The sequence below is a fragment of the Bombina bombina genome, chromosome 3, assembly GCF_027579735.1.
Source record: "Bombina bombina isolate aBomBom1 chromosome 3, aBomBom1.pri, whole genome shotgun sequence".
Classification (NCBI taxonomy): Eukaryota; Metazoa; Chordata; class Amphibia; order Anura; family Bombinatoridae; genus Bombina; species Bombina bombina.
In genome coordinates, this window is record NC_069501.1 from 112,702,611 (window position 1) to 112,717,913 (window position 15,303).

Consider the following 15,303-nt stretch of genomic DNA (forward strand, 5'->3'; position numbering starts at 1 on the left):
ATGGTGGCACGAAGTATGTATGTTCTCTGTATTTTGGTGGAATTTTTTTTCTCTGAAATTCCCAGTAGCTAAGTGGTGGTGTATGTGTATGTATATATTAGAGCTGCAACAACTAATCGTCATAATCGATTATGGAACTAGTTGTCAACGAATCTCATAATCGATTAGTTGGTCTGTGCACAACACCAGCTGATTCACTCCAATGAACTCCTGCATATGGTATTGTGTTTTATGGTTATGTCCTCAGCCTAAAGGACGTCTACAGACGTCTAATTTTCCCTTTTTCAGGACAGTATACGTTTACAACTACCCCTGGCTTATGTGCAACCCAGATATAATAGTCGTCATTTGGATTGTTTATTTTAAATCTGGTGATTTGGAACTATGCTTTTCATGATATAGTGCCAAGCTTGTTGTTTACACCTTGCCCCTAGATTGATGGAAGTTATTTAAATTGATGTGCACTATTATCTGTTTGCAGAATTATTAGCGTATTGCTGATTATATGTACTGTATAAATAAATGTGTAAGGCTTTGTCCTGTTATTGATATACAGTCCTTAGCGCTTTTGGTTTTATTTTTTATATTTTTTTATATATTTTTACCAGAGTCAACCTTTATAAGTATATATTATTTTTAGAGCGGACTAGATATTTCCCCTAACCATATAGCTGGTTATTTACCATTGCATATAGATATTCAAGATATTTTTATGTTAGAATGAAGTCAAGGGTTACTTCATTGAGAGGCCCCTTTGCCAAGGTAGAAAACACTTAGCTTTGGTGAAGAGCTAACAAAGATAAATATCCCACTTTGGTGAAATTGGCAAAACCCTACTTAAACACCTCAACAGCCTTTTCTCTGCTGCAGGAATTGGAAATATAGCTGCAAACAGAGAACCAGACTTAGCCAGAAGCATGTGGACATGTTGAGATTTTTGCATTTCAATGCAAAGTTTCTGAAAGAGTGAATAACAGAATGTTATTAACAGTGACAGTCTTAACTCTTTCTAGTTCTACCTCATTTCAAACAATTTGTGGTTTTGTTTAATTATAAAACTGTGCTCTGCAGCTTAAAAATTGAAGAAACAGTTGTGTTAATGTAAAGTTTTAGTGTGAAGTTTAGAAAACTATTATTGATTCTCTTTTTATCCGATTAATCGAAAAAATAATCGGCCGATTAATAGATTATGAAAATAATCGTTAGTTGCAGCCCATATATATATATCATTTTTTTTTTAACCCCTTTCCATGGGGATTGCGTTAATAGTGTGGTCTCACCACCAGCGACAAGACGGAGCTATTTCTGGTGACCAGAGGGAGGGTATAATAGCGTTGGTCTTGGCGCGTGCTGTTGTAAACCAGAAAAACCTTAACGACTGACTAGTTACGTCATCAAGTACTTTGCGATCTTCAATTTTTATTTTTTACAGTGGTAGTCACGAAGGGTGCCCACAATCCAAAGTTACAAGCACTTGATCACGCAAGTATTTTACCAAGTTTATTCTATATATATTTTTTGTTTTTTTACAGGACCAAGCCATTCTGCGAGTAATGGAAAAAGCACCTTACATACCACCAGCCAATTTAGAATTCCTAGGATCTCCTATGCAAAGGGGATTTATGTGCTCACCAAGACTCAAAGGCCAGGAAATGGGTTGTCTTTCACCCAAGTCATTCCGGCAACGCTTCACAAAGCCAGTAATTGTTAAAATTGCTTGTATTTTTTTTTGTATGTTTGTATCTTTTTAAGATGTGAGTGTGTGTTTAACAAAATGGTGTTAATGTTTTGTCCTGCTGTTATATATTTTTTTTTTTTTTCTTTTACAAGATATGACGAGTCCACGGATTTCATCCTTACTTGTGGGATATTAACCTCCTGCTAGCAGGAAGTGGCAAAGAGCACCACAGCAGAGCTGTATATATAGCTCCTCCCTTCCCTCCACCCCCAGTCATTCTCTTTGTCTGTGTTAGTAATGGGAAGAGGTAAAGTGAGGTGCTAGTTTATATTCTTCAATCAAGAATTTTTTTTCAATGGTACCTATGTGTGCTATTTTTATTCTGGGCAGCTTCTGGAGACCAATTGTGTGGGAACTAGTGGGGTTTTTACCCTCACTGCGCCTCCCTTTTGGTGCTGCCTGGAGATGGTCTTAGTGAACTTGCCTAAGTCCTTTATTATACACAGGACCTCTGGAGGGGACAGCGGACCTCTGCACACTGTGTAGTTTCATGCTGTTACTCAGCATGGAGGTAGGTGCGGTTTTATTTCTGGAGCTTGCAGCAGATACTCAGAACTAACTGTACACTATAAGGTATTGCTGAGAAGGTCTTATTAAAATGTTTGCCATTCACAGTATGTATACCTTTCTTACACAAAATTGACATACATTATGCTTCCCAGACATGCTAGAACATTTTAGGCAGGCACTGGGACATTGAGTTTCTATTTAATAGACGCTTCTCAGACAGGCTTAACTTTGGGCCAGAAGCACTGGGACATTTTTTATTCCTGTCTTTTTAAATAAAAATGATAATGGGAGTAAGAGTGGGCTTTGCCTTTATTACATAATATGGCTGACGCTGGGGAGGTAGGACTTGTGCGGTACTATATTAACTGTGGTTAACTGTGGTTTTAGACTATTCTTCCCGGGTTCCAGTTAGTTAACGCCCACGATGGCCGGGGCTTCACTTGCATGCTTTTTTTAAGCGCTATTACATTTTTAGTCAGGTCCGGTGATTGTTTCCTGTGCTAGCTGCTCCTGAGTGCACTCTTTACAAGCGCTACAGGCAGTTGAGAGAGAGAGAGGAACGTCTGCAGAAAGGAGGTTTTTTTAGCCCAGGCAACTGTTGTATGGGGACAGGTAGGATCCGCAGCGGAGCTGTGGCAGGGTGACAAAGTTTATTTTTTCTCTCTAAGGTTTAATAAAGTTTGGCTAAATTAAAATGGAATCATTATTGAAAGATATATATTTTTTTTATTTAAGCACAGTACACAGATTTTGTTATTTAAAGGAACAGTATCCTTTCTTATTTTACACTACTAGAGGAGACCTGAGTATTGTTGGTAACTTGCATCTGTTACTATGGAAGACATGGAGCAAAGTACATGTCACATGTGTTTGGATGCCATTGTGGAACCACCTGTCACACTATGAAGATTGTGTTTAGAGAGCTGTGCAATGTGAAGATAAATTGTTTTGCAATAAGGATATGTCTAAAGAGGATTCTCTAGACAATGAGATTCAGGGTTTACCGCAATCTTCTCCCCAAGCGTCACAGCCTTTAATGCCCGCTCAAGCTGCGCCACCTGCAATGGCGTCTACTTCTTTCACCTTGCAGGATATGGCTACAGTAATGTCATCTACCCTCACTGAGGATTTGTCTAAATTGCCGGTGTTGCAAGGCAAACGTAGCAGGGCAGAAACACAGGGGGTCCCTGTAGCTTCTGATGCCTTAATGGCTATTTCAGATTTACCCTCCCAATCCTCTGAATTGGAGGGTAAGGAGATTCTGTCTGAGGGAGAACTGTCTGATTCAGGTAGTGCATTGCCCCAAACAGATTCGGACATTATGTCTTTTAGATTTAAGCTGGAGCACCTCTGACTGTTGCTTCGGGAGGTTTTAGTGACTCTGGACGATTGTGACTCAATTGTGGTCCCGCCAGAAAAATTGTGTAAGATGGACAGATACCTGGAAGTCCCTACTTACTCAGATACCTTTCCGGTTCCTAAGAGAATTTCGGAGATTGTCTCCAAGGAATGGGAGAGGCTGGGTATCCTGTTCTCCCCTTCCTCTATGTTCAAGAAAATGTACCCTATACCTAACACCGTGAAGGACTTTTGGCAAACAGTTCCTTAGGTGGAGGGAGCTATTTCTACACTAAGCGTACAACTATTCCTATTGAAGACAGTTGTGCTTTAAAGGACCCTATGGATAAAAAGTTAGAGGGTCTGCTGAAGAAGCTAATTGTTCATCAAGGTTTTCTCTTACAACCGACGACTGGTATTGTACCAGTTACAACTGCGGCTGCCTTTTGGTTTGATGCCTTGGAAGAATCTCTGAAGATGGAGACTACTTTAGAGGAAATAATGGATAGGATTAAGGCCCTAAAATTGGCCAATTCCTTAGTCACTGACGCCGCTTTTCAGATTGCTAAATTAGCGGCTAAGAAAGCAGGTTTTGCCATTCTAGCGCGCAGAGCCTTGTGGTTAAAGTCTTGGTCTGCGGACGTGTCCTCTAAAACCAAGCTTTTATCTATTACTTTCAAGGGGAAGACTCTCTTCGGTCCTGACTTGAAGGAAATTATTTCTGACATTGCAGGAGGTAAGGGCCATCTTACCTCAAGATAAAGCATCTAAGCAGAGGGGTAGACAGAGTAATTTTCATTCCTTTCGAAACCCCTCCTCCTCTTCCACTAAAAAGGAAGGGAACTTTGCTCAAACAAAGTCCGTCTGGAGAACCAACCAGGCTTGGAACAAGGGTAAACAACCCAAGAAGCCTGCTGCTGCTACCAAAACAGCATGAAGGGGCAGCCCCCGATCTGGGACTGATCTAGTAAGGGGCAGACTTTCTCTCTTTGCCCAGGCTTGGGTAAGATGTTCAGGATCCTTGGACACTGGAGATCGTGTCCCAAGGGTATCAGCTGGAATTCAAGAGTTCTCTTCCCAAGGGGGAGGTTTCTTCTGTCACGATTGTCTGCAGACCAGACAAAAAGAGAGGCGTTCTTATGTTGTGTAAAAGACCTCTCTACTATGGGAGTAATTCATCCAGTTCCAAGACTGGAACTGGGACAGGGGTTTTACTCAAATCTTTTTGTGGTCCCCAAAAAATGAGGACATTTTTTGACCCATTTTAGATCTAAAAAGTCTAGACAAGTTTCTCAGAGTCCCATCCTTCAAAATGGAGACTATTCAAACAATTCTGCCATTGATCCAGGAGGGTCAATATAGGACTACCGTGGACTTGAAGGATCCATACCTACATATTCCTATCCACAAGGATTATCATCAGTTCCTAAGGTTTGCCTTCCTGGACAAACATTTTCAGTTTGTGGCTCTTCCCTTCAGGTTGGCCACAGCACCCAGGATCTTCATGAAGGTTTTAGGGTCCCTTCTGGCGGTTCTCAGGCCGCGGGGTATTGCAGTGGTGCCTTATCTGGATGATATTCTGATCCAGGTGTCTAACATCTGACAAAGTCATACAGACATGGTTCTGTCCTTTCTGAGGACTCACGGGTGGAAGGTGAATCTAGAAGAGTTAATTCCCTTCCTGGGAACTATAATAGATTCCATATCCATGAAAATTTTCTTGACAGAGGTCAGAAACTTAAAGATTCTGAATATATGCCGAGCCCTTCAGTCCAATCCTCGGGCCATCAGTGGCCCAGTGCATGGAGGTAATTGGATTGATGGTGGCAGCAATGGACATCATTCCGTTTGCTCGTTTTCATCTCAGACCACTGCAGCTGAGCATGCTCAGACAGTGGAATGGAGATTATGCAAATTTGGCTCCCCAGATCTGGATAAGGAGACAAGAGACTCTCTTCTTTGGTGGCTGTCTCAGGATCATCTGTCCCAAGGGACGTGCTTCAGCAGACCCTCATGGGTGATAGTGATGACGGACGCCAGCCTTCTAGGTTGGGGTGCGGTCGAATTCCCTGAAGGCTCAGGGTGTGTGGACTCAGTCGGAGTCACTACTTCCAATCAATATTCTGGAATTGAGAGCAATATTCAATGTGTTTCAGGCGTGGCCTCAGTTGGCTTCGGCCAAATTCATTTGCTTTCAGTCGGACAACATCACGACTGTGGCTTACATCAATCAGGGAGGGACAAGGAGTTCCTTAGCGATAACAGAAGTATCCAAGATAATTTGATGGGCGGAGGCCCACTCTTATCTGTCGGCAATCTACATCCCAGGAGTGGACAACTGGGAAGCGGACTTTTTAAGCAGACTGACTTTTTAAGCAGACAGACTTTTCATCTGGGGGAGTGGGAGCTCCATCCGGAGGTATTTGCCACTCTGATCCTCAGATGGGCAGACCGGAGTTGGATCTGATGGCATCTCGTCAGAATGCCAAGCTTCTAAGATACGGATCCAGGTCAAGGGATCCTCAGGCCGAACTGATAGATGCCTTGGCAGTGCCTTGGTTGTTCAACCTAGCTTATGTGTTTCCACCGTTTGCTCTCCTGCCCGGGTGATTGCTCAGATCAAACAGGAGAGGGCTTCAGTAATTCTAATCGCGCCTGCATGGCCTCGCAGGACTTTGTATGCCTATCTAGTGGACATGTCCTCTCTGCTGCTGTGGAAGCTTCCATTGAGGCAGGAACTTCTCATTCAGGGACCCTTCCAACACCCAAATCTAGTTTCTCTGCAACTGAATGCTTGGAGATTGAAAGCTTGATTTTATCTAAGCGGGGGTTCTCTGATTCGGTCATTGATACTTTGATTCAGGCACGTAAGCCTGTCACTAGAAAGATTTATCATAAGCTATGGCGTAAATTTTTTTTGTTTTTGTTTTTTTTTTGGTGTGAATCCGATAGCTACTCATGGAGTAGAGTTAGGATTCCCAGGATTCTGTCTTTTCTCCAAGAAGGATTGGAGAAAGGGTTATCAGCAAGTTCCTTTAAAGGGACAAATCTCTACTTTGTCAATTTTATTACACAAACGTTTGGCAGATGTTCCAGACGTTCAGTCTTTTTGTCAGGCTCTAACCAGAATTAAGCCTGTTTAGACCAATTGCTCCACCCTGGAGTTTGAATTTAATTCTTAATGTTCTTCAAGGGGTTCCGTTTGAACCCATGCATTCCATAGATATTAAGTGGTTATCTTGGAAAGTTTTTTATTTTTTTTTATTTTTGGTTGCTATTTCTTCTGCTCATAGAGTTTCGGAGCTTTCAGTGTTACAATGTGATTCGCCTTATCTTCCATTCTGATAAGGTGGTTTTACGTACCAAACCTGGTTTCCTTCCTAAAGTTGTTTCAAATAAGAATATTAATCAGGAAATTGTTGTTCCTTCATTATGTCCTAACCCTTCTTCTAAGAAGGAGCGTATGTTGCATAACTTGGACGTGGTCCGTGCCCTGAAGTTTTACTTGCAGGTGACTAAAAAATTTCGTCAATTTGCTTCTTCTGAGGCTGGTTTTGGGAGAGAGGTTCTTCAAGCAGTGGTGCATTCCGTTTAGGTCTGTCTTGTCCCTCCCTTTCATCCGTGTCCTGTAGCTTTGGTATTGTATCCCACAAGTAAGGATGAAATCCGTGGACTCGTCATATGTTGTAGAAGAAAAGTAAACTTATGCTTACCTGATAAATGTATTTCTTCTACGATATGACGAGTCCACGGCCCACCCTGTCATTTTTAAGACGGGTGTATATATATTCTATTTTAGTTAAACTTCAGTCACCTCTGCACCTTTTGGCTTTTCCTTTCTCTTCCTAACTTCGGTCGAATGACTGTAGGTGGAGGGAAGGGAGGAGATATAAATCCGTGGACTCGTCATATCGTAGAAGAAATACATTTATCAGGTAAGCATAAATTTCTTTTTTTTTTTTTTTTATAACTTCAAAAGAAAAATGAAAGCAACTATCTCTTTCAGCAATCGCCTGTAACTCCTCGCTCCATAAGGCCATCCTTTCCATTTACACCTCCCAGAAGGACTCCCTCAATCTTTTCACCAAACCAGGTAATGTGATTCAAAATACATATTAAGAAGAAAACAAATATGCAGGTAGTGAGCATTGCTTTTATTTATATGCGCAGTAACCTCATGCAAGAGTTTCTACAGAGTGTTCTGTGGGAAAGCTTCCCACAATATTACATGTTCATATCCGGATTTTAAGCGCACATGTTTTCAGGGCTGGAAATCTTTGTTTAGAAATTGGAGTAGGTGGATTTGCAAAAATATAAAGGAGACATTTGCTAACAAAATCCGGATATGAACATTTAATGGTGTTGGAAGCTTCCCCACAGAAGACTTGTATGGGGGTTACTGCTAACAAATTGCCCATTGGAGGGACCCCCTTGATGCTTCATTGGATTTTACAGGATTGAGTCCTTCTTTTTTTTTTTTTTTTTTTTTTTTTTTTTGTGATCTGATCATTTAATGCTTTAAAGGGACAGTTTAAAAAGTTAGATAATCCCTTTATTACCCATTCCCCAATTTTGCAAAACCAACAGTTATAATATACTTTTTACCTCTGATTACCTTGTATCTATGCCTCTGAAAACTGCCCCCTTATTTCAGTTCTTTTGACAGACTTGCATTTTTAGTCAATCAGTGCTGACTCCTAGGAGCCTCACGTGCCTGAGCTCAATGTTATCTATATGAAACACATGAACTAACGCCCTCTAGTGGTGAAAAACTGTCAAAATAATTTCAGATTAGAGGCAATCTTCAAGGTCTAAGAAATTAGCACATGAACCTCCTAGATTTAGCTTTCAATTAAGAATACAAAGAGAACAAAGCAAATTGGTAATAAAAGTAAATTGGAAAGTTGTTTTAAAATTGCATGCCCTATTGAAATCATGAGTTTTTTTTTTTTGTTTTTTTTTTTTTTTTAACTTTACTGTCCCTTTAAACTTAAAGACTTCAATTGTGCAGGTTTTTGGATTGTTTAACCTGCACAATCTACAAGTAAACTTTCTTAAAGTATTAAAATGTTTCTTGGGGGGGGGGGGGAGAAGCTAGGATTGTATTTTTGTTACAGCCAGATATGCAATTTCAGCATGATGCAAAAAATTGAGAGATTTATTATTCATTTTTTTTTTTTTTTTTTTTTTTAAATCACTTGTCTATTTTCTTACAAAGTCTCCAGGTTTTATGTCTCAGACTCCTTTTCGGCCAATGTCTCCTAATGTCAGCACTCCAGTTCGGCCTATGACACCAAAAATGGTCAGGATGCACTTTGGTCCAATGTCTCCTAGTCCAAGCGTATCCCCATTCTTCAGTCCAATGGGAAGCACAATGCAGAGATTTAGGTAATTTTGACTCTAAAATTGGTTAATTCATACAAAATTATTACTTTTGTGCAATAACTTCTAGGTGAAAAAACATGTTTTTGGAAGGGTGTGGTAGTTTTTTAATACATTTTTGTCTATCAATGGGTACGTACACATATATATATATATATATATATATATATATATATATATATATATATATATATATATATATATATATATATATATATATATATATATATACACACACTTTTTTTTTTTTTTAAATGTAAACTGCTGCAATATAAATATGCAATATAAATATTTGTCAGACCAGTAAATAAGTCAAGTAATTTTACAAAAACGATTAACACATACATTTTTCTTTGACCTTAAAGGAGATTTCTACAATTTAATTGACACAGTTCATGCATGCATTTATTTATTTTTTCACAATCCCTAGGTTTCCAGGGCATGTGACTCAGTTACATCCTCAACATCGGAGGATCCTTAGCCAACGGCAGCGAACACAGAGGTGTGTGTGATCTTATAATTCACACAGATAAGAACACTACAAGACCTAGTTTTATTTAATTATTTTTGAATTTTTCCCTCTCCCTAAGCTCAAATCGGAAAAAGTGGGATTCTAGACCTGATCCGTATGCTAGTTTAATGTCTCAGAAAGAAAAAGAATGGGTAATTAAAGTACAGATGATCCAATTACAAAGTGAGAATCCACATTTGGATGACTATTATTACCAGGTGAGTTGCATCATGTTACCACTTATACTTTGTGCATTCGGATCGTCCGTGAAGGTGGTAGCCACTTGCAGCATTTGGCTCCTTACTGAGATTGATTCCTTTTATATTAAAGTGCTACACACTAAGATCTGTGCACATCTTAGGGTCTGATATTCAAAACTAAGATATTCTAAGAACTTGTGGTTTAAAAAAAAAAAAAATTAAACTAATTTTATCTTGAGAAATGTTTATGTATTTTATTCCAATGTTCTTCACATAGCAGAATATGTTCTATGTATTCATAAATACAAATTTCTACATATATCTGGTATTTTGTGCAATATGTATCTTTACCCTCTAGTCTCTAAGCTACACCTGAGACCTCATAATTTTATTTTATTTTTTTATTATTATTTTAATAGATTGCTTCATATTTGTGCATGCAATACGTTTGAGGTGGGCTGTGGTTTTGTTCCCCTCACACTGTGCCTATTGTATGTTATCTAGGAATACTATGAGAAGCTAGAACGAAAACTTGCTGAGGAAGAACTTTTGGGAGAACGCAAAAAACGTGAGCCCACTAAACTAGTTACTCCTTACATACAAAAGGCAGAGACTTATGAATCAGGTACAGTATGAAACTTTTGAACTATTTTGCTATTGACAACAATATTCTCATACATGTTCAGAGTGCATTAAAAGATTTTAGTTACAGTAAATTTTAATTTTTTAATTTTCTAAATGTCTCCCAATTGCCCCCAAAATAGTGTATTAATCTTTATTAAAAATATTATCATTTTATATTTTTTAATAAGGTAACTGCATAAGGCAGTTATAAGGGGCTAAAGTTGGTGGGTGTCGGGTGTTTGCAATGTAAACTTTTCAGTGCTTATGGTTCTATGCCGCTTATGGCGGGAATCAGAACGAGGCTCCCATTGAGAGCAATGTTAATGCAAGGTCATGTTTGCATTGCACCGGACTAGTAATGCCAGCGCACATTTGCATGCGCTGGTATTACAAAGTGGAGCTCAAATATCGCTTTAGTGAAATGTATTTTACACTTATGAGGAGAGAAAAAAGGTTCCATTACTCTTCTGAAAACAATGGTAGTTTCTTTTCCCCTTTCTGTAATGCAGCAAGGAGAATGATACTGTGCCTGAGAATAGATATCAATACCAGATTATGTTCAGAAGCATTTCTTTACAAAACGTATGATTTTATTTTTTAGAACAGATTTCCTCTGCTTTCATTTTATTTAGATAATTTAAGGCTTACTGTTATGAATTCTAGGGTTACAAAAAGGACATAATATTCCTATGTGAGTGATTGTCAAAGTAGTGACTTTTTGGCTTTATCTGTTGTGAGGGTTTTTTTTTTAGGTTTGCCCTTCTGGTCTAAAAGTTTGCAGGTTCCTCAGACTGGTGGTGGTTGTTGGTTTTGAATGTTTTTTTCAGTTAGCTTGCTTCCTCATGATGAAGGCTCTTCAGGTTTGTATGCTTTGACAGTGATGCAGGGGTCTTTCTATGCTATATCAAGGATTCATCTAGATTTCAGATCAAGCCAGTCTCTGTCTTGGTAGCTGAATCAGCAAGTATTTCAGGAGAGGGGGCCGTCTGGAGATTAGTTCTTCAGTTGGCCTTTGTTGGAAAGGTAGTCTTATCTCCGCTTTCAATTAAACTATGTTTCAGCAGTAGCATTTGCCAATCAAGGGGGAACTCTCACTTCCATAGCCATGAGGGACATATCGGGAATTTTTTCCTAGGCAGCTTTCAGTTGCTTAATTTTTGTTTTATATTTCTGGAGTGAACTGGGAAACAGTTTTTCTTAGTGGTTAGTCATTGCATCAAGGAGAGTGGTCTCTTCATCTGGATATTTTCTATCAAATAGTGGATCTTTGGGGTCTCCTAGAGAGAGATCTGATGGCCTCTTAATTTGTTCTCTCTTTCCAAGTGGATGCTCCAAGTATTTTCTTGGTCTTTTTGTCTGACGTGTGGTTTTTGGGGTGTGTGTGTGTGGTGGTTTTTTATTTTATTTTTTTGTACCTCCTGGTTTTTCATCTAGAGTGGTTGACTAATCAGACTAGAGGGAATGTCTGATCGTTACTCTGGCTTTGTCTCACAGATCTAGTTAAGATATCCAGTTGCCCTCTTGCTCTTAATGTCTGTTAGTTTTTTTTTCCATACAGGTCTCAACTATTAACTTTGAGATGGAACAAAAATAGTGCCTAAGCAGAGAGGGATGTCTGATTCAGTTATTGAGACTGTTACACGTTAGTGAGCTTGTATCCAGGAAGTTTAGGTTTGGAGGACCTTTATTTCTTCGTGTAAGGGTACATGTTTGTTTTTTTTCCCCTTGCATTCTTTTAAGAATTCCTAAGGGTTTTTGCATGATTTTTTGGGTAAGGGTTTATCCGCCAGTTCTTTTGAAGGGTCGGATTTCTTTTTTTTTTTTTGTGTTTGTTCTTTTCCCTCTGGAAGATTGAATAAAGCTATGAATATATGAAAGATTAGCAGGCATTGGCTTGATTAAAGTCTAATGCTAAACCAATTCTTTTGGCCCTCCCTGGTAATGATTACAAGTGAGAACCCTTCCCCTGAGGGGCGTGGACAGAACTGCCCACTCCACTGGTTACTTGTATAAAGGTACCTCCTTTAAACCCTGTCCCCTCCTAGTTCTGTCCAGCCATCATGTGGACAGGACTGGGAGACCCTCTCCACATGTATGCACTTACCTGGGTTTATCTGGGTGATTGAAGTCAGCTGCTGTTTGTTCCCCTAGGTTCCTCCCAAAACTCAATTATTTCTTTGTGCACTTTACTGATTTTTTTTTTTTTTTTTTTTTTTTTAAGTCTTTAGTTTTTTTTGTTTGGTTTTTATCCCTAACATTTGTAGTTTGTTTTTATATATAATAATAATTTCATACTTGTAGTTTGCAAAAAAAAGCCAGGGTCATATTTTAAATTCTGTCCTGGCGGTGTCTTTACTGTTAAGCAACCTCTTGCATTTACTGTGTGCGTGTGGTGTGTTTGTTTTTGGTTTTTTTCCTTCCCCTTTGTAGATCTTCAGGTAAAAAAAAAAAAAAAAAAAAAAAAAAAAAAAAAATCAGCTATGTACTAGTTCTTACTTTATATCATTCCATGGTTACTACAAATCTGGTAAGAGTCTTAAGGCTCAGGTTTTTTTTTTTTTTTAGGTTTTTTTTTTTTACCCTGATCATGTCTCAAAAGTTAACTTATTTTTCATTTTGCAACTTATTTGGTTTAAAATAAGGAATGTTTTTTGTTAAAATACAAGACCTTTCCTAATAAATGTTAAGTACTTATGATATGAACAAAATATAACATCCTGTTCTTTTAGAATTCAAGATATATTAATTCTGCCTTTCTTTTCAGGGAGAGACAACATTTGGGTATTCTATAATAGATAACAGCCTGGTTATGTATTATGTTTCAGTCATTTTTCTGTATAGACTTATTGTCCTGTCATACAAGCCGAATGTGTGTGGGGTGTTATTATTATTTTATTATTTTTGTTATGGCAAGCAAGGGTGTCACTTAAAGTGAAAGTAAAGTTACTATTATCACGATCCAGGATATAATTAATCTACCAAATTAAATAGGACTTACCTTCTACGTCCTCCTGCACCCCCGCCCACTACCAACCTCACTGCTCAGATTATTGCTGATCACTTCAAAAATAAAATTGACACAATTAGGAAAGAGATATGCACCTCACACCCAGCAATCCTACCCACCCCTTCTATTAACAAAACTTTGCTACTTCCCCCCCCTGTAACAGAGGAAGAAGTCTCTGTACTCCTATCCTTGGCTCATCTCACAACCTGCCCACTTGACCCTATTCCTTCACAACTTCCTCTCTCTTTCTCTCTTTCTATCTTTTTCTCTCTTTCTATCTTTTTCTCTCTTTTTCTCCCTTTCTCTCTTTTTCTCCCTTTCTCTCTCTTTTTCTCTCTTTTTCTCTCTTTCTCTTTTTCTCTTTCTCTTTTTCTCTTTTTCTCTCTTTTTCCTTCACTAACCCCTACCCTAACTCATCTCTTTAACCCATCTCTCACCGCTGGCACATTTCCGCATGCATCAATCCTAGAAAAGCCCTCGCTTGACCCCTCAACTCCCTTCTATCGACCGGTCTCCTTCCCTTTGCTTCAAAATTATTGGAACGACTGGTCTACAATCGGCTAACTCAATTTCTCACAACTAACTCTTTACTTAATCCACTGCAATCTGGATTCCACCCTAACTCAACAGAAACTGCTCTTGCTAAAGTAACAAATGACCTGTTATCAGCTAAAGCAAAATGCCACTACTCCTTACTATTTCTTCTTGACCCATCTGCTGCTTTTGACACAGTTGACCATCCTCTCCTCCTAAAAATACTACATTCATTTGGCTTCCGAGACACAGCCCTCTCCTGGCTTGCCTCATATCTCTCAAACTGCTCGTTTTCAGGTTCCTTTGACAACATATCCTATGCCTCTTTCAGTTGGACTACCACAAGGCTCTGTCTTGGGTCCCTTGCTTTTCTCTCTATACATCCTTACTTTGGTACTGGAATCCAAAAGGAGGCTATAAGTTTCCCCTTATATGCTGATACCCAAATCTATCTTTCCTCTCCTGATATCTCTCCCTCTTTACTTAACCAGATTTCCAACTGCCTCTCTGCAATTTTACTCTTGGATGTCTTCACACTACCTCCAACTCAATCTGTCCAAAACTGAGCTGCTTTTTATTCCCCCCCCCCCCCCCTCTTTGAGACATCCAACACCTGACATTTCTCTGACAGTTAAACTCTATCCTCAAACCTCACCCCAGGTTCGCTGTCTTGGGGTCACACTAGACTCAAAGCTCACATTCAACCCACATATTTTTATCCTGCCATTCACACCTACGCAACATTTCCAGAATTCATCCCTTCCTTACTCAAAAAAAATGACAAATACTTATTCATTCCCTCATTTTGTTACGCATTGATTACTGAAACCTACTCCTAAATGGCCTTCCAAAACACCGTCTCTCCTCCCTCCAATCTATTATGAATGCTTCAGCTAGACTCATCCACCTAAGTCGCCGATCTACATCAGCGACTCCGCTCTGCCAGTCTCTGCACTGGCTCCCCATACACTCCAGAATACAGTTTAATGTATTAACCTTAACTTACAAAGCACTAAACAGTCCAACTCCCAACTATATTTCCTCTTATCGTGAAATATTCCCCATCCCGTCCTCTTCAATCAACCTCTGACCTACGTCTCTTCACTCCTGTTATCTCTACGTCCCACTCCCGCCTCAAAGACTTTGCATGTGGTGCTCCTGTCCTCTGGAACTCTCTACCTCGCTCCATAAGACTGTCTCCAACCTTGTATAGCATCAGACGCTTCTTGAAAACCCCCCTATTCAGAGAGGCTTACCATATCTCCTCCATCCCTCATCCGAACCAAACTAATACATGAACTGCTTGACTCACTACTGCAACTACAACTGATGTAACAAGCTACCCCAACCTTATGTCTCTGCACCCTAAACCTGTAGACACTAAGCTCTCCGGAGCAGGGCCCTCTTCCCCCTGTACCAGATTTGTTTAGTTTTATGTTTTGTATTTTTACCAAAATGT

At 39.3% G+C, this 15,303-nt stretch overlaps 1 protein-coding gene across 1 annotated transcript in view; it reads left to right on the forward strand.

The window, feature by feature from the left end:
- The window catches only part of PATL2 (PAT1 homolog 2), a 106,822-nt gene that overhangs the window by 33,658 nt on the left and 57,861 nt on the right, over nt 1-15,303 (forward strand). The window contains exons 6-11 of the mRNA XM_053705958.1: nt 1,533-1,700; nt 7,593-7,679; nt 8,805-8,974; nt 9,399-9,470; nt 9,559-9,697; nt 10,184-10,304. Of these exons, the coding sequence (XP_053561933.1) occupies nt 1,533-1,700; nt 7,593-7,679; nt 8,805-8,974; nt 9,399-9,470; nt 9,559-9,697; nt 10,184-10,304 (757 nt within the window). The remainder of the gene's footprint in view (nt 1-1,532; nt 1,701-7,592; nt 7,680-8,804; nt 8,975-9,398; nt 9,471-9,558; nt 9,698-10,183; nt 10,305-15,303) is intronic.